Below are 24,522 nucleotides of genomic sequence, written 5' to 3'. Positions count from 1 at the left end.
TTAAACGGAGGATACCCTGTTTAGCTATATTCACCGCTGATGCGGCGTAGTGAGCTATGAAGGTACATGCATTGATTCCACCACCTTTTTGCCGTTGAGGCCTCCGGCTTTCACTGAATTCATTGTACGGTTTGGTTTTTATTTGCAAAATTCAATGCCGCGTGGCCACCATGAGAGGCTCCACATTCATTCACCGGCATTTCGGTGCCATAAAGAAAAATAGAATAAGTTTTCCAGGTATTTTTCTGGTGAGGAGAACTGTACATTGGTAGGTTGGGAAGTCCAGCTGGGCGCATGAAGCGCTGTAGGACGGTGGTGTGTGGCAGCTGCCCTTTGCATTCTGCGTTGGGATAATCCTTGATAAATTTCCCATTGATTATGCATTCTGAGCATTTCACGCGCGGCATTATATTTTCATGTGTGCATATAGCCCAGCCATTCAAGAATCCTTGCATGCAGCAGGCAGATGCCTTCGCAGGCCCGAGCCACAGTTCGGCTGTCACCTATGGGCCTCCCTTGTTGCAGATTCCCCAGCACGACCTTTTTGTCTGTATCCTGGAACCTTGGGCTTTTGTATTTCATGCGAACTTACCTGCGGGAAGTTTCAGAGTCGCTGCAGGAGGCAGCGTTCCCAGCGAGCCAGAGCAACTCTCCAGCGCTTGTTTGCCTTCTGCTCTGAATTCGGGGTTGAGAGTCTACTCCCGGCCACTGAAAGATGAAGGCCACAAAGATCCAGCATCTCCGGTGCTCTTGAAGTTGCCGCCGTTTTCTGTATTTCATGCCCGGTGCAGTATCTCTGCAGCCAGCAGGGCGTAGGGGGGGAGGCACAACACAACACAGAAAAACACTGTTAAACAGCCAGATACGAACTGCAGCCCTCGACGCATCTATCGCCTCTCACTAGGTTTGCAAGGCAGCCTGCTGAGCTGCATCTTTCAGAGACGAAGTAGGTTCCCACCGCCTGGGAGCGCCTCGTATACGCCCCCAGCAGCCTCCCTATTGCAGCCTACTTTGCTGTTCTGAAGACATATAGCTCCATCTTCCAGAAGCTGAGAGGCAGGAAGCCACCAATATGCCCGGTGCTTCCATCGCGCTCCATAGTTCAGAAGAGTGGGTTCCATTGCGAGGGAAACTGCACAGCTCCCTTCTGCTCTCAAATTCACCGTATCCGGGGTCAAGACATCTTGTGGGAAGCAGCCGTGGTCGTTCAATAGCAGCGATTCGGACGAAGCTGCGGTAACACGAGCATTAGCGGCACTGGCCACTTCGGCAGCAGGAGCAGCAGCCAGGGCTCCGCGCGCATGCACTTTATTTTGCTTCCTTACGAAAATTCGGCATTTCCTGTTTCCTACTTGAGCAAGACGCCGTCCTGTTCTGCGGTGACTCGAGGATCTGACGCCTCGCGTGCGGCGTGGTGCTGAGAGCATGTGGAGGGAAGGGCCTTCCGCTTTCTTTGGCACATGAACAAAGGCAGTGGCGGCTACCCCCTGCTCCGTGGGGTTCTCCCTAGCCGTTAAAATCAGCAAGAACGGCATCTTCAGGTATAACGTGGTGGACGTGAAAACACTGCACTGCTGGAGCAGCTGCAGGGGACGTGCAGTGGTCGGCACTGCTCCCTCGGCTGAACCTGCCTGTGCTGCTTCCCTCCCGTGCAACAAGTTCTTGTTGCGCGTCTTTACTCGCATCTAAAAGGCTGCATTTCCCCCATTCCCTTCCCTTCGGAGTGCGCTTGGAGCCCGTCTTTGGCCCTAGCACCCATTTGGCGTATTTCTTTGTCCCTCCGTTTGTAACCTTCAGCGCCGCCGTCTTTTTGTGAGGCCTTTGCTCCGTCTTTGCCACGTTTTTGGCCTCTCTGCCACCCGCGTGTTGGGTTGTTGGGCTGTTTGCTGTTTGGCGCGTGCTGGACGAAACTCTGGCTGCCTGCTTGTCTTTTAACCGTTTGACCTGAGCCTTGACAGTCGGAAAAAATGTCTAAAATAGATGAGACCTTGACTTCAGAGGCGATTTCCGGCTCCTTCTCGGCAGACAGCCAAGAGGACATGCCCAAGATGGCGGATGAGGAGGCCGTCGCATCAGAGGAACCGTCTTCTCGCCGCTCCGGCAGCCGCATGCAGAGAGCGAAGCAGCAGCTGAAGATTGGGAAGGAACGCATCATCCACTCGCTGAGTGGCTCGAAAAAGACCAAAGCACATCCCCGCCGGGTGGAGGGCGACGAGGAGGACAGCGCGGACAGAACAGGCCCTAACACGGCTTTTTTCTCTCCTCCATCCTTTCAGCTAACTCAAATTATACACGACAGCCACTGCTTTATTCCCAGACAGGGCCACTGCTGCGTCGCTGGAGGCGGCGATTTCCTCATTTTCGGGGGTAAAGACGCAGAAGGAGAGCTCCTCAATGATTTTATACGCTACATTCCTGGTATCAACGCTTTTGAGCCTATGAAGGTACTGCGTCACGTCCTCGGATAGAGTTCTTCTTAGCATTCACAGTTGCGGGCAGGAGAAGCGCCGCATTCACCAAGGGGCAGGGAGCAGTGGGGAAGAGGGATACGCCACGGTTGGCGAGAAGGCGACTCATCAGGGATGGCGCAAGGGGATAGGGCGGTCGATGAGGCGTCATTTAGAGCGTGGTGGTAAACATGTCGATCTTCAGCAGCGATGCCAGGTGTACTGTATATTCGCGCCTTGTCTTGGCTTGGGCCTTCCTCATAAAACGCGCTCTGCCAGTGTCGCTTCTTACACCTCCTTGTGCGTTGGTGGTTGGTGCAGAAAGTTAGAGGCCAGACACCTGTTCCCCGAATGGGTGCCACGATGGTCACCTGGGTGAACCCAAAGACGAGTACGTTTTGGCGTCTTTATTGAAGGGTGTGCATGCCTGCATGCAACTCTTGAGCGACGCATCCCCCGTTTCCGCCTTCCTGAGAGTCAACTGGCTGTTCTTTTGGTGTATCGCATGCCCTTGTTTCTTCCTCTCTGTGAATGGCGTCTGCCGAGATAGCATCACCAGGCTAGCAGTGGCGAGCACCTCTCAGGCGGGTGAGGGCAGGGCTGCTGCAGGGTGCGTTGCAGCGCAACATGCTGCCCAGACACCTCAAAGTCAGGCTTTGTCTGGCGCAAAAGAAGTTCTGGTGTGTTTCCTTTTGCGTGGTGGGGTTTGTCTTTTTGCGTGGTGGGGTTTGTCTTTTTGCGTGGTGGGGTTTGTCTTTTTGCGTGGTGGGGTCGTTTTTTTGCGTGGTGGGGTTTTTCATTTTGCGTGGTGGGGTTTGTCTTTTTGCGTGGTGGAGTTTGTCTTTTTGCGTGGTGGGGTTTTTCCTTTTGCATGGTGGGGTCGTTTTTTTGCGTGGTGGGGTTTTTCCTTTTGCGTGGTGGGGTTTGTCTTTTTGCGTGGTGGAGTTTGTCTTTTTGCGTGGTGGGGTTTGTCTTTTTGCGTGGTGAGATGGTGCACTCACTTAGAGACAGCAAGCGCGAGACGGCGGAGGCCCTGCTGGATTTGACACAGACCTTAGGGGGCTGTTAGGCGTTTCGCCATTGCATCAGAATTCCTTTGAGTGCGGAGTTCAGCGTGAGCTGTGTGGGGGTTTATTTTTCTCCTTCCCTCCGGTGTTTGCTGCCCCTGCAGATAGAGAGCACGTCTTTCTGTTTGGTGGCAAGGGCCCAGGAGGGGAACTGGCAACGGGCAGCCTTTATGATCCGGGTGCTCGGACGTGGACTATCGTCGCCTCGACCAAGAAGCCGCCAAAGAGGGCTTTCCACATTTCAGTTGTTTTCGACAAAGTGTTTGTGCATGGGGGTGAGCGGTTGACGCAAAAAGCACTGTCTCCTGCCACCTTCTCTACCGTTCCCGCTTCCTTTCCCTGCATGCATGCATGCACACGCGCGCTTCTTCATTCGGGACCGCATCTGCCCCCTCGGCAGAAGCTGCGAAGAGGCGTCTGTAGGCACGGCTCTGCGTGAGGTGGCGTGGGTGGGCTGCCGCGCGGAGGGAGAGGGAGGGTTCGCAGGGTTGTAACAAGAAAGATTTTCTTGGCGAGCTGGGGGGGCGCTATTTCTATGTTGGAGTATTCGTCGTGCACGGCGGTGCAGGTCAAAGCGGCGAAAGCGTCCTGGATGACATGTGGGTATGGGACGGCGAGGAATGGAGTGAAGTGCAGTACGACAAAGACACAGAAAGCATGCCTGCACGCTGCGGGCATTCTGCCTCCGCATGGGTTCACAAGAAGCACAAGGAACCGTGTATTTTCTTCTTCGGCGGAGACTCGACGGGTAATGCAAATTCTTGCACGGTGTCTGCCGGGGGGATAGCGGCGTGTAGCGGCATGCGGTGTGGCAGGGCGACAGCCAGCCAGGCAGATAGCCAGAGAACGCTCCCGCAGCCCATCGCCTCGTGATTCGCTCCTTTCCGGTGTCTGTACTAAAAGCGTTAGAGAAAAATGCAATTTTATTGTCGCCTCTTTTTTGGGCGAGTGTGTCGAGATGGAGATTTACGCGTATACATCCGTATACGCTTGTATATATGTATGCACATGTACGTATATATGCATATATAGCATATATTTACATTATATATACATCTATATGCATATACGTATATGTATATATATATGTATACATATACATATATATTTACATGTCCATAGGTGTAGGTAGGGGGTTTATGCGAGTTTGTACTTGAGGTTTTAACATGTTTCTTGCAGCCTGCGCTGCGCGCTTGCCGCTATTGTGTCTCGGGTGCGTCTGCTTCAGGACGGGGCCTTGCGACGAATGACGTGTGGATTTTTTCAATCAAGACGCACAAGTGGAAGCAAGTTACGGCGTATGCGGGCAACGCGCCGCCAGCGCGCTTCGGGTAGGCTTTTCGCAAGTTAGGCTGAGGGAATCTGAAGGCCGATCAGGCACTGACCCCGCTGCTGACACGATGGTAAGATAAGCACGCACGGGGCGTGCATGAGACAATGGCGATTTAGCCTAGCGGCGGTGTAGGATGTTTTTGCGTTTGAAGCGCGGCGTCGCCTTATGCGCAGGCACAACTCTTGCGTATTCGACTCGAATTGGGTTATCATCAGCGGGGGTTACAGCGGAGGCTGGATATCCAACTATGTGCTATCCGGTGAGCTGAGGATTTTCGGGTGCTTCTCTGAGGGAGATCAGGGGTCTTGGGAGGGAGGGGGTAGGAGGGGTGGCATTGAGACGCTGGTGTGCGCCATACTGGCCTCGCTCGTAGAGATAGTTTTTCTATCTCGCGGTGTAATTAGGCGCGCGCTTCCACGTCTTGCTTCTCCCCACGAAATACCCTTGTCTACCCAGTTCCCGCAGCGCATGCAACATCCTTGGGTCTGCAGTGTGTGCATGCGACCTTGGTCGTGGTGCGTCGTCTTTAGTGCTGCTCAACTGCTGCCCCTTTCTGTGCATGTTCTGGCGTGTGCTTGGGTTTGTGTGTCGGTCAGCTTGTCTGTCTGCCTGAGTACGGACGTACACCTGTAACTTATATCTGCGTGGCTGGAACCGCTTTCTGCGCACGCTGTCTCGTCTTCTGCATGCTGCAGACATGTACACTTACGACCTGCAAGCAAACTGTTGGTTCACCTTGGAGATGTGCGGGATGAAGTCCAACACCTGCCTAATGCATCTCGTGTTGCATGTCCCCACCCGAACAGTGTTTTCTTTTGGCGCGCAAGACACCGAGACAGGCACCGGTCCTGTTTCCTCGGACGTGTATCGCTTGTCTCCGTTGATTACATACGTCAGCTTTGCCTCCCTGCGCAACCAAGTGGAGAGCATGAACGAAGTCATCAACCTGAGCTTCGACTCGCAGAGCGAAGGCGTCGGGAGGGCTATCCGCAAGGTGGACGCCCTGATGAAGCGACTAGAGACAGTGGAAAGGGAAATCGAGGGGCTGCGCACCGCCAATGAGTATCTCACAAAGCAGCTGGAGGCTGCGCAGGGAGTCGAAGCGAAGGGAATGGCCATTGAAGGTACTTTGTTGGACTCCGGCTCTGCAATAATACACACAAACGAAAATTCTTGATAAGCACGAATCGCTAGGCACGTACATACATGTATGCAAACCGGAAAAAGCACTTGTGCTTCATACATGGGCGTGTATTCGTGTGCCCATGCATAAAGAAGAGATACGGTGTACACGCATTGCCATACACGCGTGCGAACCAGAAACAACGCAGCTCTGTACATCCACTGCAAAAGCGTATGCCACACCCTCCCTTTTTTCTTCTTGAAGCTGCATGCGAGGCTTTGGGAACACGGGTTGTCCTTCTGCGTTGACTCCTGTCGGTTTGTGTCACTGCTGTGTTTGCAGACGATGATGAAGAGGCCGACTTTGTTCTGAGTGGTGACCGCTGAGCGATTGCGGTGTGGCTGTAAGACTTTTACTGTGTCTGATTTTCACTAAACACAGAAGTCTGCAATCCTCGAAAGAGGCTCACACTACCACTGCATGACAGAGCGAGCTCCCCATGGGATGGCAGGTGGAGGCGAAGAGCTGGCGGGCGAGCGGTCAAGAGCAAGTATTGGTCTGCCTGATTTCTTTGCACGTCGCCTTTCCTTGCCGTCTAGTCTCATGGTATGCCATGCTTTGTTGGTCTATGCTACGGCTGGGGAAACGCGCACCGTATATCTAGCAAATACGCATCAGGGCACACAGCCGCCCTGCTGCGCACTGTGCTGTTAGAATAAGGCCTTGTACAACGTAGAAAAAGGCGCAGTCTGCGCCAGTGCTGCCCAAAAGGACTTTCGCCTGGAGTCGGCCGCTCATGAAGGCTGCACGTTTTTAGTGCGCCACGCTAAATAAGTGGCCAGGGTTCATCGAGCGGTACCACACCACTGAAATAGATGGGCGTAGGGCATGCGGCCCCAGTGGTTGCTACTGCGCGCACACCGGCGCCAGAGGATCCACTAGCAGGCTTTCCCCATTTCATTCCGAGAGAAGTTCGGGGGATAAATCGACAATAGAGGAAGGGACGCCACCCGCAGCGTCGTGGCGTGGGAGTCTGCGTTGGAATCTAGGCAGTCAGTCCTCCAAGCGTGTGAAGGTATACTACCTACGCGCGGATGTTATGTTCACGTAGCTCTTCGTATCTACGTGCACAACAACTGGCGGAGAGCAGGCCAAATGTACTGCGCCCATGTCCACGAGCAGAAACCGAGGCAGAACCGTGAGCCGCGCCACTAGCGCTACAGGCAGACAGAGACGCAGGTCGCTTAAGCGCCTGCAGGCGGAGGGATGGAGTTCGTACGCTGGGGGCGAGTGCCATTGGTCACGCGCGTTTCGGTTTATTCTTTAGTCTAAAGTAAAGCTTGAGGCGTTCCCCAGAGGATATGGTTTCGTTCGAGCATCACGGCGCCAGTTGGATGACTGCGCTACTAGCCTTGATGGCAACTCATCAGCCATACATTTGTCACTTGTATGCAAACCTATTTACATCCGTGCGCGGAAGCTGAGAGTTCCTGTTTGTGTAGTGGCGCGCGACGCCTCCCTTCTTGGGCAGCTAGGTGCAAAGACATTCTAGGCAGTGCCCTCAGCACGTGCTTGAGCAGCAGCCACAATGTGCAGGAGAAGCAGCACGCACCGTAATCGGCGCCCGCAAGAATAGGACATAAGTCAAAGTGCAGAAGCTGGGCCGCCTAATTTCTGGTTGGGATTGTGTAGAGTCTTGAGTGGCATGAAGAAAAACACTTCAATTTGCATGTTGGCGGATTACTAGATAATAAGTCTCTAGGAGTCAACGTTTCTCTGAAGGCAAATATGTATGGCCATACGAGCTCATGGGCTCTCTCGAGAATCCACGAGTACCAAGTGCAATACAGCTGTCGGACGGGAAAGACTACGCTACTAATTGGGTGGGCATGCGGGGATTCCGCTTCGCCGGTAGACGAATTGACTACGGTCGGGCAACGTTGATAAGAATTGCACCAATTCTTCTTCCAACAGAAGAACAGAGTGCTTTTGCACTGGCTACACTGAAAATTGATATGTGGCGCCCAGCGCCTAATATCGTGCGTGTGGCATTGGAATCCGCGAGTCACTGCGTGTCTCCTAACCCGGGACTCAGCCATTGCCTTCTGAAAGTGGGAGTAATATGCCTTTGTGGTGCATCGAGGAATGGGATGCACAGCCTTCACTAGAAGAGTTCACAGCCAGTCACTGCTGGACCACCGAGGCAGTCGCTAGGAGTGGCGTTTGCGCGCTCGCTCTCTAGAGAGGCTACCGATACATTAAAGGCCACGTTGCCATGGGGCGTTCGGCACAAGCGGCTTGAGCAGATGGAAAAGCAAAGATAGTAGTAAGTGGAAGTTCGAAGGCTCACAAGGGATACTGAGCACTGCTGTTGTTTAATGAGTGGAAAGAGTGAAGCCAGCTGTCATTCGGCGAAGAGAGAAGCAAGCGTACGTATTCTAACTAGTATCCGATCCTTCGGTGTGTTAGTGAGAAGAGGAGGCGATTTTGCTGCTGGTCCCGCCTAAATCCGAGCGATCGCCGACTCCGCAGCCGTTACTACGCAGCAACCAATAGCTCGAGCCACCGAAAAAATTTACCTTATCTGGATTCAATACATGTTTTGCATTTTAAACTTTCCGTTAAGTGCAAAGCCCCTTTATTTTCTCCTTTATTGACGATCGCAGCACACCCGTAGGGCTCCCCCGCCTCGATACTGTGGGGCCGGCCGTTCTCTGCCAAGCAAGGGGCCTCCACTACGGCACTAACGATGGGCTTGCAACTACCTCGCGTTCGTTGCCGCCCCTAAGGTTCTTGCGAAAACGTAAAATTATGTTCCTTAGGCGGGAGGAAGCCAAGTGGACTTTGTCAGTGGCGGCGGTCCGAAAACACCTTACTAGCTTTACACCATTCTGGGCCCCCTAGGGTCGCTTCTGCCACACTTTCCCTCGGATGTTTTCGTAGAACCCCCTTTCTGCTGATATCTGCGTCCTGGCTCCTTGGGCGTTTCCTGTAACTGGCCGTCTATGCTTTCTTGAGCCTCCATTTTTGTGTTTGGGACGGCAGGGCAGTAGGAAGCGAATCCCCTAGGTGGTCATATGATTCTGCTGCGCTCCAAATGCCCGTGCCTAGCGCCAAGGCTGTGCGTCTGGCACAGTGTGCCGAGGGCCTCTGTCTGCCGCTGGGTGACGCTGAGGCTTGCCGCTCTCTGGTGATGCAAGACTTGCAACAGCTTGACGACTGCGTGGAGTTCCTCGTGCTGGGGCACAAAGTGAAGGGAGATTCTACAGATTCTTCAGGGCCCCCACGATTGAAATACGAAGCTCCGGGCAAGGCAGCAGCAGCGGAATCACAGGCAGCTAGCCACTTGCAGTTAGGGCGGGAAGAGGCAGAGGGGTCTTCGCTGCCTCCTGCGGTTGCTGGAGGCTGCACACTTGTTTCAAAAAACGGCGTGAGTTTTGACTGGTTGGTAGCGTTGGGCTGTTTGAACTGTGGAGCACCCATCTCTCTGCGTCGGGATTTGGTGGGAGCAGCCGAGGGAGCGGCAGCAGCGGCAAAAGTGGGAGCTTCCGAAAAAGGTAGCCAGGAGGCCCTCCTAGCCGCTGCAGAGAAGGCAGTGCTGAAGTGCAGACACTGTGGGCACGACATCGCGCCACTTCATTCGTCAGAGGAAAGCGAATCGCTGGTTGACAGGATGGACGACCAGCCAGCGTGCCGGCCCGGCTTAGCGGCGGGAGGGGTATACCTCTTTGGCAGTAGGCGATGCTATAATTTTGGAACGATTGGCAAGAAGAGCTGGCAGCAACGCTTCTTGGGAGCCGAGTTCGAGCAGCAGCGGCTGCAGCATCACCTCAAGATTATGTTGGCGGCAGGAGAAGGGGGTGGGGGCAAGGCTGTGTGCAAAGAAACATGCGAAAAATGTGGGCATCACGAGGCTTTCTTCTCGACGTTCCAGGCCCGAAGTGCAGATGAAGGCATGACGGTTATGTACGAGTGCACCAAGTGCCACCATCGGCGTGTCTTCAACAACTGAATTCTGCAGCCCTTCCTGGAAGTTTGCTATCAAAATTGCAATTTTTGGCGAAGGCGTGGGGAAGGGCAGGCTGTTGTGGACAGTGCTGAGGGGGTGGGGTCTATGGATGCTTCTTTACATAGGGCCTCCATTGTTTGTGGTCGTGGCTGGTGCTGCTTTCCCCTTAAGGACGCATCGCAGTGATATCCAGCGCAACCGCGGGTTAAATGCCCGGTACATTTGTTGTGCATTTCAAGCTTGCATGCGCTTTGAACGGCCCGAGTGTGGTCAGGCTGCGCCTGGCGTGCTTACGGTGTCACCTGACATCCACTGGGTTGATGTATGCATGTAGGCACTATAGTTGGCGCTCACTTCCCTACCCGCATATCATTCTCTCTGTCTTATTCTCATTTCGGATACAGGGCTCGGTTCAGGGTTTGAAAGTGCGATCGTGGCGTTTATATATAGAGGAAGATAGGCAGACCCCTTCGAGTTCTCAGCCAGCTTGGCTAGACCACAGCTAGCCCAGGTATACGTAGCAACATGACGCTTTGCTCGTGTTCGTATTGGGAAAGTGTTAGTGATCGGTGCTGGTGCGGTTTCCTCTTATAGCTGCCCAGACACCATCCATCCACGTGCAGGCGAGCCGACACCCGCTACACGTCTCACGCATTCCTAAATTCCACGGACTACAAGGGCGCCGTAGAAATGCAACATCTATATCGGTTCCCCGAATCGTGCCAATGCACATGAAAGATTGTTTTGTGCCGAAAGGCGTGAAGGATGCAAACTGTACCGCAAGATTTTTATTTACTTCTTGTTGCCTTTTGACTTGCAGTGTCTGTTTCCTTCGGTGTCATTTTTGCACCCCAGCGAGGCCGACTACTTTCTGCGGGTTTTATGTTCTCTAGCGCATGTTTAGATGTGTAAAGTTACGGCTTGCCAATATGTGTGTGCTGCCTGCGGTTTTGGGTCTGCTATGAAACGGCTTTGAGGGCATGGAGGGAGATCAATGGGTGGTGCCAGTGCCGTAATTATGGCTTCCGAGGATGCCATTGAAAGAAACTGTGGCTGAGAAACCAGTGGTATTTAAGTAGCAGACACTGTTTCTGCAGGTAGAAAACGTTTATATAACCCCTTGAAGGACTTTCTAGGAGAGTTGCTCCCGCATAAACTGCAGATGGAGGGGGCCCCCCACGGAAACACACCCAATTGAAAGGAGGCGCTCATGCAACACAGCTTTCGTAGAAGTTTCATTTTCTCTCTAAATTCCAGAAACTTGAACCGCTTCGCACAAGTTTTTGCTGGCTTTGCCCCCTTTCTGCGGCGAATGTGGTTCGTAAATCCTCCACTCGATGCTCTGTGCTCCCGAGTCCATGTGTTTCCGAGCTTGTCTTGCAGGAGCTTCTAGCTTCTTCTTACCACTTTCAAGAACGCAGCCAGCACTAAGCACTTTTTTGACCAAGAACTCTGCCGTACGCAGGGAGCCCGCTTCCAGTCATCAGACCACGCGCAGTGGAGTGAGACCTCGGTCGCTGGGGTCGGCTGCATGCTCATCTGTACGCACACTCCCCATCATAAGGCCCCTCCGCGTTCGTATTCTCTGGATGCAAACATCACCGACCACACTTTCTCGCATACCAGAAGGCTGGCACTCCTCCGACCCGATGGCCGCCACAGCGAAGGGGGTCGCCACGACACCGGGGCGACCATCCGCAGACACCGCAGCGTCTCCGCTGCGCGTGAATAGTGGCAATGCTCCTGAAGATCCCATTTGCATTGCAACCTCTCCGACAGACAGCGAGGAACCAGCCAAATCCACGAAGCGCGGTGCAGCAACCAAGCGCACTCTGGGTCACTCGCACACACAAACAGGCCGGGCCGCAAAGACACCTCGCGTCATTCCCTCGCCTCGACTAAGACAGCCCCCTGCTACCTGCTGTGCTTCACAAGGATCCCCAGCCATTTGGAGCTCTGTGCCAGAGGTCGGGCTCGTCACAGTGGACGACCCGCTACCCCTCTCTTTCCTCACCTGGAACTTGAACGGCTTGCTGCCAAGAGTAAGGGCGTCTCAGTGGCGGCAGTTCGCAGCCTATATCGAAGAAGCAAAGCCAGTGAGAAGACACATCCCGTGTTTGCAGCACCATTTGCCGACAACCAGCCGGCCTCAAGGGGCGTAGCTTGCGAGTGCCCGCACCTAGGCGCCAGCGACTGGCGAGCTCCATGTGCTCGCGTATTACATTACGCGCGTGGAAAAAAACACGCATCTTTTCTATGACATTCTAGCCCACGGAGCTCTGTGTTTATTATGCTTCTGCGGACCCTTTTCGCGAAGGACGTGATTTGTCTTCAGGAGATCCGGCTCCCCGCGCTGGGTCCTCCAGGTGAGAAAGCGGGCAGGCTGTTGCCTTCCTTTCCGCCATATTCTGCATTTCACAAAGCTCCTCATGCTTGCGCACAACCTCGCGCCTGCGGCAGACGTGCTACTCAGCATTCCTTGAGTGTGGCAGGTGCTAGGGTGTATAGGCTGTCGCAAGGGAGATGGATTGCCGCGGCACAGAGGCGCTGTCAGAATTGAAGCGGACCCGACTGCCTCTGCTGCCGAGCGTCGAGAGATTGAGCAGATTGCTGCTGCTTTGCGCGAGGCGTTAAAGACCCTCCCGGATTACAAAGTGCTCATGTCCCTCGCAGACTGGAAGTACAGCGGTATGTCTGAGCAGACTGCATGTCGTGGGGCAGTTAATCCCAGAAATGTGTTGTTCTCATGGATGTTTTATAGGAGAGGGCTCTGACGCACTCCAACAGGGTGTCTGTAAGTGCTTGTTTTGCAGGACAGTTTTTGCTGCTACGACGACATCTCAAGGTCGGGCGCGTAAATTGATGTGCTTTTGCCACGAGCGACCCGCGGTGTATAGGGCTCTGCCACTTAGCAGCTGAGACTCGATTTCGCATCCACATTGGGGCTCCTCGTCGTGCGCGTAAAGCTGTCTGCATTCGCACCCGGTCCAACTTCGTGTTGCAGTGTACCCCACTTGGCAGGCGGTTTCGCGTGTGCCTCAGGTAGAGGCGCTGAGGTACAATTTGAACGAAACGGACCCTAATGTTCACCATGCGGTGCGCTGCTTTGCAATTTGTGTCTTAGCCACCTTTCTGCCTCTCTGCGGCTACAGAGCTTCTGTAACACGAATTCGTACATTTGATACGAAAATTGACAGTCGGGGCCGTGAAAGCGGTGCATTTTGCACTCATCTGCTGTTTGCCATGACACAAGAAACCCACGCTTCTAATGATCGGGATGCGCAAAAAAGCGTCGTCGCTGGTTCTAGCAAAATGCGGTTTGCAGGAAGGGAGAGTGATCATAGCGGATTTTGGGCGGCTTGCGTTTCTCACGACGTGAGTCTCTAACTGTTGCGCCGCATCGACACCCCTGCTACCCTCTTAGCCGCCTCGCCCGTGCTTTTATGTGACCGTCTTCCTTCCTTCATGTGAACGCAAGCTAGTTCTAGGGGTCCCTGGTCCGCCGTGCTTTGCCTGGGAGCTTGGATCGGGGTTGCTGCGTACAGTCATGCAGCCAGCCTCCTTGCCCCTTCGTGCATTTACGCCGACCAATGATTGTTAGGTATTCCCCAAACAATGGATGGGCGGAGCAGAGCTTCCAAAGGCGAAAGAAATGGGATGAAGAACTCCTCGCTTTCGTGAAACGACGTACGCCAAACCGCACCAGCAATGCCCAGTTTACAGGTGACGGGCTCAAAGACTGTGCTTTCCGCAACACAGACAGTGGCATCCAGCCAACCTCTGGTCGGTTTCACTGCCCGTTTATGTGCCGTTTCTGCATCGGTCAGAACAGAAGCCCCTCATCTGGATGGGAGATGCGAACTGGTGAGGCCCCTCAGCCGGCACTATGAAGCGGTTATTTTCTCCCTGATACCAGCACACCGAGGAACACCAGATTTATATGATATATGGAATTTCAAGCTTAGCACATCCATCTGTCCCAATGCTTAGGGCCGCAGCAAATGAACAACTACCCAACCCATATATATATATATATATATATATATATATATATATATATGTATATATATGCCTCCAGGAGTATCTCGTATGACACTCATTGACACTAGGGCATTGAGTCTCAGAGATAATGGTGTGATGTATAAGTACAGCCGCACTACCCCGTAAAGCACCTTTTGTGTCCACTTATATATGCTGTACAGTCAGAACTTCTGTGACTGAGAGGTGGTAGTCCGCTATGTTGTTCTGCAGCGCACCAACAGACTTGGACCTCTCTCATCCGAAGATATTTAGAAGCGCGCATTCGCCTGATCCAAAACTAAAGCCAGTAGGGCGCTTGCCAACAGGCGGGGGTAACCAGCCGCCACCTTTGCTTCCTCCCTTGTTGCAATATCTGGGGTAGAAAGGGAGGAAGCGAACAATTTCGTTGAACCGTTTGCGCCGCAGGAGAATGTGGGGCAACCAGGGTGTACGGACGCGGAGAGGGCGCGACTCCAAGAGATTTTGCATGCGGGGTGCGTAAATCCTAAGGTTTATGTGTCACTGCAGTTGCGGACAGAAACTACAGCAGTATATTCACCAGCAAAATCGAGGCCACAGAGTGCTGCTACCTTTTGAGTGCTTGCTGATGTGGCACAAAACGGCTTTCTGCAATCGCTTCTATGTTACCGCAGCAAGCTTGTTGACGTTTATCGACATCAAAACCCAAGAAGCACACCCCCGCCAGTCCAGGACTCGGCGTACACCTGGCGCGGTGCGTGGGTGGGCATCCGGTCTGCAGATGCCATTCTGGAAGTCCCGTATGGCTACGCCTCAGTGCTCGTACTGTGTCAATTTGTTACGTTGCCATGAGTAGTACTGTGAATTTTATGCGTCCGATATTGTGAAATCGTGCCCCGTTTGGGAGGGTGGGCACTTCAGCCAAGCGCATGAGGGGTGGTAAAGGGGCCTGTGGCATATTAAGGCCTGTATGACGAGTTTCTTTTTTACTGGTTCAATCTCAGGATACAAGGAAGATAGAAGCCTGTCATCTGCTCGGGGAATGCGTCTAGACCACGCGGTATGGTCTTTGCTGCACGCCCATGCGATACACCGATTCAGGGATATTATCCTAGAACACGCGCCCTTAATGGCTTTCTCTAGTGCTGTCGGCGTCATACGTTTGCAGTTCGCCAGCGAGGAGCTGCTTTCATGTGTCTCTTCGGTGGAAATCGTGGGCCAGGCTTTCCCCAGGGTGAGATCAGGTTCTGTAGAATGGATTAGCCTTTTAAACCATCGATTCAGATAGCGGTGTTCAAGAGTAGGCGGCCATTTTTTGCTGCCAGAGGTGTGCTAGTACTTTTTGTCAGTTACGTTACATGGTGTGCATAAGTACAGGCATGGAAGATTATACAGGTCCAGGCAGTTTTAACGCGCTTCGTGTTCCTGTGTAATGCAGAGACGCTTCTTTGGGTCAGACCACTGCCCTGTTATGTTGCGGCTTTCCGAACCAAAGCTGCGCTCTCTGACTGCAATCGAATGAAGGCTGCAGTAAGTTTGGATAAGTCTGTTTTACACTCGAGTACTGCGAACTCAGTTATGTGTGGGAAACGGAGAATGCCATGCCTGCATTCCTGCGAGTTCAGTGCGGACCTAGTTCGTCCGCGTGAGCTTTAGTTGGACCAAGTATCTCCTCTCAATTGAAGACGGCCAACCCGCCCACTTTATGCATTAATGTGTGTATTAATCCTTTGATCCAGTGGCCCCTCGGTCACCTGAAGGGAAAAGTAAACACCATCCATATCTTCGATGCAGGCTGTCTGCAAAGAATCTGGAGGTGCATCAACATCGGGGACTGGGGTTCAAATCGATAAGAGGCAGTGAAAGAGGGGAGTCACTATAGCTACCATTCGGTGCTCTCAGACGAGCCGACGGGCAGCAAGAATGAACCGGTTAGTTCATGCTTTCCCAGTTCCATTCGTTCGCTGTTTTTTTCCAAATGCGGCAGTAGCCCATTCGGATGTGAAATGGTGCATATCGGGTGGCCCGGTTTCCAAGATAATTCAGACCACTCCATGCAGGAACATGCCCCGAAATGCCTTCTGAGTTGTCGCTGGATTATGCCTCTGCGTCGGGACAAAATGCATACGGGAGCGTTTTCTGCATTAAAAGTCTTTGATTTCATTGCTGCGCATATTCTTATTCATCAGTAGAATGCCCTTGTCCTCCGTTTCCACCATGATCATGACCTCTCACAGTGTTCAGCACCATTGCGCCACGAATTACAAGGCAACCAGCTGGTTGCATTTCACACGACCCTGCAAAAGTTCAAGTTTGCAAATATGTCGGCATCTACTGCTCCTTTTTCGCAGCCGGGATGCATCGGGCAATGTTAAGCACCGTTTTTGATGGTGTCCACTGGCCATACAACATTTCAGGTGTATGCTCAGGTGTACCTTAGTTTGTTTCGACCTCAGGATATGCGATAAATTTATCCCTGTTTGTTTTATTAATGATCACCAAATGCTTAGAAATGACGGGTTTCTTACGTCTAGTTGTTGCAATCTGCACTTTGGGACTGAATGCAAGCGCTGGGTACAGAGTTCAACCGTCCCCAAATCTCAAGCGACATGACTTAGCAGGACGGTTCTCTGCAGTAGCAGAAAAACAAGCACCTCCAGTGTCAACAGGAGCAGCCCCAGCTGAAGCTGCGCCGCCAGTACCGCAACAACAGGCGGGTACGGTTCTTTAATCCCGATGTTTGCGTGGGTCAAAGCACCTCATCATGACCTACAGGAAATGAGAGCAACCCACTGGCCGATTCTGCTGGTAAATACGTTTATCTTAAGAGCTATGTTTACTGACAACCCTAGATTTGACTTCCTGCAGCCACAAAGCTGGAAAAAGTGTCCAAGGGTACAGCCTACTTGTCGAGAGGCACACTACTAGATCACCCAACTCATGACACATCCAGATCTCAAAAATGCGTTGGAGATGAACCCTTTTTTCAAGCTCGCAGGGCTAACAATGGAAATAAGGGAACTAGCAACGGCGAATCCAGGTAGGTACTCGTTGTGCAAGTTTCTCGCGGCCTTGGCTCTCGCTTCCCTTGTTTTCTGCCTGCGTTTTCGCGGTGTTCTCTGGGTAAAAGCGTTGCTGGTGCAATTATGAAACATTTTTTTTCAGAAGCGCTAAAAGGCGCGGGAGTTTATGCCATTTACGCCCCAAAACCTGAGGAAGAAGAGTGAGTATACCCACGAAACCCTTGTGCTTCTGAAACTGGTCCATTGTGATTACAACAGTGACCCCGAGAAGAAAGCGGCTGCTCAAGGTGTTCTGGATATAGCTATGGGCATAGACAGCCCTGCAGGTTAGTCTTGCTACGATATCAATTATCGGGGAAGAGCTATGCAAGAAAATACATCAGCTGACCTTCAACGAAAGAACGAGAAGGTCAGGAGTGAATTTTCATGTGACTACGCTACAGTTGGACCCAAAGCGCAGAACATAGGAAGCGGAGAGCGAACTACATGCATTGATGAGCCCCCAGAACCAAGAGGATCTAGAAAGGACAATGTCACCACAGGTGAAACTTGGGAAGAAGGTCACTTTAAAGCTAGTTTAGTAAACATCACGGGCCTACAAGAAACCAGTTAAAATATATGCCTGAATGATAATCATATGGCATTTATTTATCGTTTCCCTCAGGAAAGGATGAACTATGACCGACAAAGGATTGCGCAACTCAGACATGAAATAAGAACCCAACGAAAAACCGTCGAGAGGGCCAGGGCGCTTATAGCGTAAGTTCCATCCCACACAATTTACAGAAGTAACATGTTAACAAAACTTAAAATCTTAAGGAAAAAGGCATCGCAAAAGACGAGCTAGCCTAGAAGCTTGTCAAGCACGGGAAAAGGATACGACGATTTCCTCAATTTGCATCATATAACAAGCAACTACCCTAAGCCAAGTTCACTCGAACGAGAACATTGCGACAAAGAACTCCCCAAATGTTGCCCTTATAACTTCGATACCTTCATTAGAGTTTTATTTAAATCACCTCAGAGATCTTCAAACCGCGAAGCCGACTTATTGCACATCCAATCTGGATACAAAAAAGCGATGAATCCCGCAAATTAACATGTACCGATGAAAGAATGACTAATAACTGCGATTCGTACGGCAGATACGTTTGTGTCATAAAATTGGCGATGAATATCCTACTCTAGAAAATATTGCATTTTCCACTACGACTAGAGCTGCATTAATTAGGGACAATCCCTTGCAGATACGGCTGTCCCACAATCCAACGTTGACACTGGTTACTGCTCATAGATTTCTCCCTCATCACCACCATTCAAATGAGCCACATTCTGGCAACGGAATCAAAAGAACCAAAGGAAACGTAAGTATCACGCAGGGTAGAATATTACCCTTAATAGGGAACCATGGACCCGTACCTCAAGTGCGCGTGGTAAAGCAAGATCGCCCTGCAGAAAATACTCACAAAAATATTGAAGTTGGTGTACGACCTTAGTCTGTGAACTCAACGAGGAGATAATAGTTAAAGGAATGCACCAGCGGATACTGAAAAAAACAGCTCCCAAAGCTAATGACGACCTACGACTGGGTAGTGCCACGTGCTTAGGCAATCCAAGAGCGGATGCGTGCAGCCTGCAGAACAAGTGGCTCATAAGATAGAGATACATACATTACATGTGGAATTAAGCCAGAAACATGAGCTCCTGCTGGATATGCTGAGCCTTTGCTGCCCAACTGATCAGGGACGGCAGAGGAAAGAGCAAAATTCGTTGGTGTGACTCATTTGTTCCGCATCAGTAGGGCATCAACTGTGCTGCATGAAGCCTAAAATACTGTTATGTACGTGCTCATTTTATAGTTGGCCACTGAATCTGATAAGCTGTGTTCGCAGCGTACCGGCAGGTGACCCATGTACAACTTTCTCATACTGAGCCTCAATCATGCTTCTAAGGCTTCTGAATCGCACGACACACTTATATACGAATACAAATATGTAATCTACCTTCGTTGTATTCGAAAGCATACGAACAGACAAAATGCAGTGTTCTTGGGGATAAATATGCCACAGATCACATACATACATATTTTTGTATTGCCGATTGACTGAATTTTCCTTTAACGGTTTTGAAGTTCCGGGTACGGATAAAATCATCCTCTAAGTGCTTTCCCGGCCTCCAAAAGTGTTACTTACCGCTTCCCGCCTCTTTTCATTTGTTCGTAGTTCTCTGCGATCTTCTGGATAAAACAGGCAATCCCTCTTGTTTGCGAGTTGTCTACCAGTTGCTCCACGCCAGTCACGTCGATGGAAGTACCGCCATAGGCAATCGCGCGTGTGCCCCCAACTTTCACTTTCCCCTTTGGATGCAAACTCTCTGTGCAAGAGGTAAACCAATCCAAAAACAGAGTGAAGCGCCAAGCATGTATAACAACCAGAAGCAACACAGCAGGAGCATGACGCGAGGGGAAATCGGTGGATGGAGCGGCACACATGACCACAGTTGACTTGCATTCCCGCAAAAGGCGTAAAGCTACATCGTATTCATATCGCAAAAGGCCATCAATGGGCATTTCTTCCTGGAAGACTTCACTAAAACTTCGCAGTAGTATTGGGTGTCAGGAGCAGCACGGGCACGTTGCTCCTTCCTCATTTTTCAAATGTAGAGTTAAATAAGGAGCTGAATCCAGTCATGTAGTCATAACGGAACCTTGGGTTCAAAAATACAGTTAAGCTTCAGGAATACAAAGCCAACGCACCTTCCACTGCCACTCGCTGCCTAATTGGCCCAAAGGGAACGTTCGCATGGCTCAGAGGCGTTTGCAGAGCAAGCTTGAATCAAAAGCACAGCACACCAAATGATGACGTTGTAACTTCAAAAGTTAGAATGCAAAATGGAGGAGAGTGTGGTTTAAAATGAGCAAAGGCAAGCATGTGAGGAACTTTCTGTCGCGGACAACATAATAAAGGGGATAAAAGTGCTTCGAGACAAGAGGCACGAAGGTGCAACCGAATAGTGAGATCGAATAACGACATATGCCCATATATTATAAATCAAGCAATTGGCATGACAATGTTGTGTGCCTCAGAGGTACGGAAGGAGGCAAGCGCATAACTTATCACCTTGCAGTCACTTTCCCTAGCTACAAGCGACAGCTTCACTTTCCATAGCCAAGGTCACACCTTTACTTGTTTCGTCTTCTGATTACTTACCTGCCCCGCTTCTTTAGATGCGAATTGCTTGACGATTTCCTTAGCTTTTTGTGTGACGTTGTACGCCTGGTATTTATCAAATTGCAGCACAACGTCCGCCACCTCAAAGAAGTCGCCACTGCCTCCAATGACCATGACCGTCGACACATTCAATTCCGTGAAGAGACGTTTCACCCGAAAAAGAAATGGAGTTATGGGTTCCTTTTCTTTTGCTGGACACACATACGTCAAACTACCGCTCCATATGAATATTGCCACTTGAGCCACTTAGTAGAGTTCATAAAAGTGGGAGAGATATTTGGAGCATTACTTCTGTGCAGCATACTTAAAGCATTCCACTTGCAAGTTTGTGCACAAAAACGTAGACAGGCATATTTCATTTCATATTCTGTTTCAAGTAGAGAGGTAAAATTGTGAAGTTTCGTGTTGTTGAGCTATGCGAATTTACCAACAAGGGCTTGCATTCGTGCGTCTCGAATCATGAAGTTAGTGGCGCATGTGTCTTCATCAATCAGAAGTGCAGATGCCCCGAACTCGAGCGCCTCCATTATATTGGCGGCCTGGGAGGTGCTGCCCGAGGCGTCCGCTGATGAAAAATAGGAGGTGCTCTTCCCGAACGGCAAGTTGCTTATAAAGGGGGAGATGTCTGCAAAAATACAAAAAGGCAGCGAGAAGGACAACATACAAAGCAGTGGAAGGGAAATGGCAATCCAAGCGGACATCAGAGGAGCAAGGGCCACAGATGACTGGCTGCTGACTAACTCACCTACAGAAGTCACCATTCTGCCGTCTTCCGCCCGAATCTGTGTGGTAGCATTCCCCACAGAAAACAGGCACGGAGCTTTACGCAGACGGAAATAAGGAAGCAAAATGACGAAAGGGATCCTGAAGCAAATCTATTGGCTTTTTGATTACCCGCTAATCTCTGATATTCGTGAATCATCGTTCTCACTTTCACTGCCTGGGGTTCCGTAACAACAAACTCTCGTCCATCTCCTGGGACCTTGTTGTACACTCCAACCTGAAGCGCCTCCAGCATTGTCGATTTCCCGTGGAAACCCCCGCCAACGATGAGAGTTATTCCTCTAGGGATGCCCATCCCACGGACTGAATTCACAGGAAAAGCAAGACATCCTCCTTCCCACCAGATGAAAATCGGAATAGAATGAGGAAGCGCATATACACAGAGAAAGCGATTCTATAAGGACGCAAATAAGATGCTACGAAGAATACAAGTGGTGTGCCTGCACCCCACACGCGGCGGGGTCCGCAGTGCACTTCTGCCGCAGGACATTTAGTGTTTCTGGTTTCTAGGATAAGAAATCAGGTACGCTACGGAAACGCCTCATTTCTAAATGACTTAGAAAGTTGGATGCATACAAATACGGACTCTTCATCAAGCGCTCATCCTACCCTTGCCGGTGTTTGGAAGGGTGAACTCGCACTCCAAGTTCGGAGGTGACTGGAAAAGCACCAAATTGGGGTCCTGCAACGACGTACAACGGCACAACTGAGAACTGCCAAACCACACGATAAAGCACGCACGTCAGTCTGACCATGAATGCTGAAAGCTTGACCCCGTCAAAGCCCCCAAACAAATGCTTTATCAAAAACTTGAGCACCGATCGATGTAGGAAGAGACAAAAAGCAGCGTGCTCTATATACAAGGCTGGCAAATCGGGCATCATATTGCAGAGGCAGCACAGTCTTGACACGCCTACACGGGGCTGGAGATATCAGTTCGCCGCATGGGCAAACTGTTCGCGCCTATCCAGCTGTCATGCGAGAATGAACGCGTAGGTAAGAAGCGGCGTCCGTGACGAGCCGCGGTAGCATTACACTACCATTTGAATGGTTATCAGCATCATGAGAAGGCCAGAAAAATCGGAAAGAAGAAAAGGTAGTCCTTAAATGCGGCTAAGGCCCGATTCAAAAGCCTCAGTAGAAACTTGCACGCGCGGTTTACCTGTTCTCTGGTCATTGGTGCATCGTCAACCCCCGATCTCCGAGGCAGACAGGCGCCGTTCGCCACGAAGGAAGTTAGTCCCTTTTCTTTCAATTTGGACCGTAAAACTGCAGGATGCAGATGGTAAAACCACATGACTCAACTCGGCGTTGGACATTCTAGCGGGAGCCTGGGGCAGTAAGCTAAAGTGTTCTGTAGAGCCCCCACCAACGAGCAGCTGCAGGCAGTCGTTGCATCGGGTGATCTCTGCACCCTGCAAGCTCTCTGCTTACATTCCTGGTCTTCTACGCATTCAACATGACGCTGAAGTGCTACGGGATCCAGGCTACTGTACTTCATGACGCGCCGAACCAGCTCGGGTAGCCTGTGGCAGAGCAGCTGCGCCGCTCTGCGCCCCTCAATTCTTCGACCGCGAGCCTGCATGACAGCCGCAACTTGAGGCGATTCTACTGTTGACAGTGGAAGACGCATATGCAGAAAAAACGCGCTTAAATCATCGCGCATGCACGCGGGCACGCAAATATACGGCCCGGCATGAAGTGCAGTGTTTCCTCGGAGGTAAGCTCCTCCCCATCGTATAGTACTCATGAAATGTGAGGGCGAAATCATCGCCACGGTGCGTGTGCGGGTGAGGCTTCGGGCGGCTTGGCAGAGAGGAGGGAAACGTACACTTCAAGTGGGAGCGCTCAGCAAGCGGGAAAGTGCAACTTACAGGGAGCCCTATGGTACACCTCGCCTCTACGTATTCTGGGGTGACAACCATTGAACTCCTCGGCAAGACGTACTGTCCCGGCTTGTCTATCCGAATGTTGTCCGGCTGATGCATGCACAAAAGCAGGCCCGAACTAGGCGCATTGGTAACAGAGGAATACGGTGCTGTAGCTGCAGCTGCTACTAATGTTTCTCCCGATGATAGGGCAGCTCCAAAAAGCAATTTCGTGGGCCACCTTGCTGTCATGCCATCCTCCCTGGACCCCCGCATCGTCCACTCCAAGAACGCCTCCCCTGGCGATAGCCTCAAAGAACTTTCGCGTGAGGAAATCGCAGAGCGCCACGTTGCGGATGAATGATGCAAAAAGATGTGGTGGAAACCTTGAGAGGAACAAAAGGAGAGCACGCACAAGGAGCAGCTTGCAAAGATTGTAAAGCTGCGCATCATCGCAAAGGAAGGAAAGCACGAAAAGTGCAACTTCCAAAATACGCACTGTGCGTAGGCCTGTGGCAGGCGCAGGCGAAAGCAACTTGGAGGCGCGAACGGATCTGACTGGACTCTGCGGACAAAGCAGGCAGCTTAAAAATAATAGATTCGCGCGCCTCAGCGTTTCACCTATGAAAAAGCCACTATTCAAACGCGAACGCTCCCACCCCCAGTTTGGACACCCCCTAGTGGACCCCTGCTTGCACGCATGCACACATGCGCCACGCGCTGCTTTGCCATGTCAACGTACTTATCAAGGAACAGAGAGAATTCGCCAACTGCCCAGCATCCGATGAGAGACTTGTAAGCGCCGTAGCTTTGTCCTGGTGTTTCAGGAAGCACAACAGCGATGTACACCAGAAAAGAGCGCATGATGGATACATCCTCATATCCGCTAAAAGTGCTCTCGAGAGAGACTGCTGCCGAGCACCGGAAGACATAGCTTCAGCAGCCTCACCCTCTAGTGAGATTAGGCTTCCAGCCAAATCGCGTTTGTGCATTTCCGCTGACTGCGGTGCTCCTCTCTGTACGTCGCATAAAATGCCAGCCGCATGCAGGCGCGTGTTGCTGGGTGGTTCACGTGCTTTTGACCTGCAGCTTCTGAGTGCGCATATTTCGCCTTCCCCTCGCTGTCCATCATTTAGGCGTACTGGCTTTACACGTTTCCCTCCCCCATATTCCCCTAATACGCACACCAAAGGCTCCAGGTGTCTCTGGAGCTTCAGAAGGAGGCGGATTTCGCCCGTACGGGTGCCACTGTCCGCCATCCCCTGTGTGCGGATGCCCTCCTCCACGCCCCCCTCCTGCACACGGAAGCAAACAAAATTTTTGAAACGAGTAAATAAATATCGTAGGATATCCTGTCCAGCATCATCGGGAAGTGGCACACAACGGAATATTCCTCAAATATCTCTATCTTGATAGCGCTATTTGTGGCTTGGCGCAGCTAGCCCCTATGGCAAAAGAAACGTGGAAACGCTAGCAGCACAAACGTAGAATTCCAAAAGAACGGAAACAGCGAAGCGCACTCCCATATTTTGCCTTGTAGTAGGCGCCGCGACCACTCTGCACACAAGCCCCCCACAGAACGAAGAGAATGCAGCCAACGCGGGAAGAGCACAAGATAGATGAGCAGGAGGGCTCAAGCG

The 24,522-nt window shown here is 51.6% G+C and overlaps 5 protein-coding genes across 5 annotated transcripts; 4 read left to right on the top strand and 1 right to left on the bottom strand.

The window, feature by feature from the left end:
* Nucleotides 1–2,048: 2,048 nt before the first annotated feature.
* On the top strand, nucleotides 2,049–6,024 carry LOC34619265. The gene is made up of 6 exons (XM_026336313.1): nucleotides 2,049–2,444; nucleotides 2,769–2,838; nucleotides 3,619–3,789; nucleotides 4,083–4,173; nucleotides 5,021–5,106; nucleotides 5,543–6,024. Exons 1-6 carry the CDS (start codon nucleotides 2,049–2,051, stop codon nucleotides 6,022–6,024), a joined length of 1,296 nt encoding a protein of 431 aa, XP_026192098.1.
* A 3,043-nt stretch (nucleotides 6,025–9,067) lies between these two features.
* Nucleotides 9,068–9,982, top strand: LOC34619266. Its single transcript, XM_022732567.1, has one exon. The coding sequence runs from the start codon at nucleotides 9,068–9,070 to the stop codon at nucleotides 9,980–9,982; it is 915 nt and encodes a 304-aa protein (XP_022592799.1).
* Nucleotides 9,983–11,316: 1,334 nt separating this feature from the next.
* LOC34619267 lies at nucleotides 11,317–16,136 on the top strand. The gene is made up of 13 exons (XM_026335943.1): nucleotides 11,317–12,075; nucleotides 12,248–12,329; nucleotides 12,479–12,667; nucleotides 12,793–12,824; nucleotides 13,022–13,075; nucleotides 13,305–13,354; nucleotides 13,581–13,666; nucleotides 13,807–13,843; nucleotides 14,231–14,306; nucleotides 14,426–14,493; nucleotides 14,653–14,732; nucleotides 14,983–15,145; nucleotides 16,025–16,136. The coding sequence occupies exons 1-13, from the start codon at nucleotides 11,317–11,319 to the stop codon at nucleotides 16,134–16,136; spliced, it is 1,788 nt and encodes a 595-aa protein (XP_026191728.1).
* An 803-nt stretch (nucleotides 16,137–16,939) lies between these two features.
* Nucleotides 16,940–17,764, top strand: LOC113147373. The gene is made up of 6 exons (XM_026337729.1): nucleotides 16,940–17,018; nucleotides 17,144–17,201; nucleotides 17,260–17,327; nucleotides 17,385–17,410; nucleotides 17,469–17,543; nucleotides 17,666–17,764. The coding sequence occupies exons 1-6, from the start codon at nucleotides 16,952–16,954 to the stop codon at nucleotides 17,762–17,764; spliced, it is 393 nt and encodes a 130-aa protein (XP_026193514.1). The 5' UTR covers nucleotides 16,940–16,951.
* A 247-nt stretch (nucleotides 17,765–18,011) lies between these two features.
* On the bottom strand, nucleotides 18,012–24,011 carry LOC34619268. The gene is made up of 19 exons (XM_026335010.1): nucleotides 23,955–24,011; nucleotides 23,832–23,898; nucleotides 23,625–23,697; nucleotides 23,382–23,447; nucleotides 23,124–23,268; nucleotides 22,889–22,993; nucleotides 22,449–22,593; nucleotides 22,177–22,283; nucleotides 21,624–21,696; nucleotides 21,163–21,317; nucleotides 20,977–21,013; nucleotides 20,659–20,856; nucleotides 20,211–20,422; nucleotides 19,757–19,829; nucleotides 19,194–19,374; nucleotides 18,899–18,957; nucleotides 18,585–18,634; nucleotides 18,421–18,450; nucleotides 18,012–18,065 (listed from the first exon to the last, which is right to left on the bottom strand). The coding sequence occupies exons 1-19, from the start codon at nucleotides 24,009–24,011 to the stop codon at nucleotides 18,012–18,014; spliced, it is 1,887 nt and encodes a 628-aa protein (XP_026190795.1).
* Between the last annotated feature and the right edge of the window lie 511 nt (nucleotides 24,012–24,522).

This window comes from Cyclospora cayetanensis, unplaced genomic scaffold (genome assembly GCF_002999335.1).
Source record: "Cyclospora cayetanensis isolate NF1_C8 unplaced genomic scaffold, CcayRef3 CcayRef3_contig_1, whole genome shotgun sequence".
NCBI lineage: Eukaryota > Apicomplexa > Conoidasida > Eucoccidiorida > Eimeriidae > Cyclospora > Cyclospora cayetanensis.
The sequence above is the reverse complement of the archived record's forward strand: the minus strand, read 5'-3'. Positions and strand labels throughout refer to the sequence as shown.

What these genes read in the sequence shown, in the direction of transcription:
- LOC34619267 (XM_026335943.1), top strand. Translation starts at nt 11,317, where the DNA reads ATGCTCTGTGCTCCCGAGTCCATGTGTTTCCGAGCTTGTCTTGCAGGA. An exon ending in TGCTACGACGACATCTCAAG is followed by an intron (nt 12,825 to 13,021) that starts GTCGGGCGCGTA and finishes CGTGTGCCTCAG; the next exon opens with GTAGAGGCGCTGAGGTACAA. An exon ending in ACCCTAATGTTCACCATGCG is followed by an intron (nt 13,076 to 13,304) that starts GTGCGCTGCTTT and finishes TGCGGTTTGCAG; the next exon opens with GAAGGGAGAGTGATCATAGC.
- LOC34619265 (XM_026336313.1), top strand. Translation starts at nt 2,049, where the DNA reads ATGGCGGATGAGGAGGCCGTCGCATCAGAGGAACCGTCTTCTCGCCGC. An exon ending in ACGCTTTTGAGCCTATGAAG is followed by an intron (nt 2,445 to 2,768) that starts GTACTGCGTCAC and finishes TGGTTGGTGCAG; the next exon opens with AAAGTTAGAGGCCAGACACC. An exon ending in GACAAAGACACAGAAAGCAT is followed by an intron (nt 4,174 to 5,020) that starts GCCTGCACGCTG and finishes CCTTATGCGCAG; the next exon opens with GCACAACTCTTGCGTATTCG.
- LOC34619268 (XM_026335010.1), bottom strand. Translation starts at nt 24,011, where the DNA reads ATGGACAGCGAGGGGAAGGCGAAATATGCGCACTCAGAAGCTGCAGGT. An exon ending in TGTACATGGGTCACCTGCCG is followed by an intron (nt 18,635 to 18,898) that starts GTACGCTGCGAA and finishes CTTGTTCTGCAG; the next exon opens with GCTGCACGCATCCGCTCTTG. An exon ending in GCACGTGGCACTACCCAGTC is followed by an intron (nt 18,451 to 18,584) that starts GTAGGTCGTCAT and finishes TATTTTCTGCAG; the next exon opens with GGCGATCTTGCTTTACCACG.
- LOC113147373 (XM_026337729.1), top strand. Translation starts at nt 16,952, where the DNA reads ATGAACCCTTTTTTCAAGCTCGCAGGGCTAACAATGGAAATAAGGGAA. An exon ending in GGGCATAGACAGCCCTGCAG is followed by an intron (nt 17,328 to 17,384) that starts GTTAGTCTTGCT and finishes AAAATACATCAG; the next exon opens with CTGACCTTCAACGAAAGAAC. An exon ending in AAAGGACAATGTCACCACAG is followed by an intron (nt 17,544 to 17,665) that starts GTGAAACTTGGG and finishes CGTTTCCCTCAG; the next exon opens with GAAAGGATGAACTATGACCG.
- LOC34619266 (XM_022732567.1), top strand. Translation starts at nt 9,068, where the DNA reads ATGCCCGTGCCTAGCGCCAAGGCTGTGCGTCTGGCACAGTGTGCCGAG.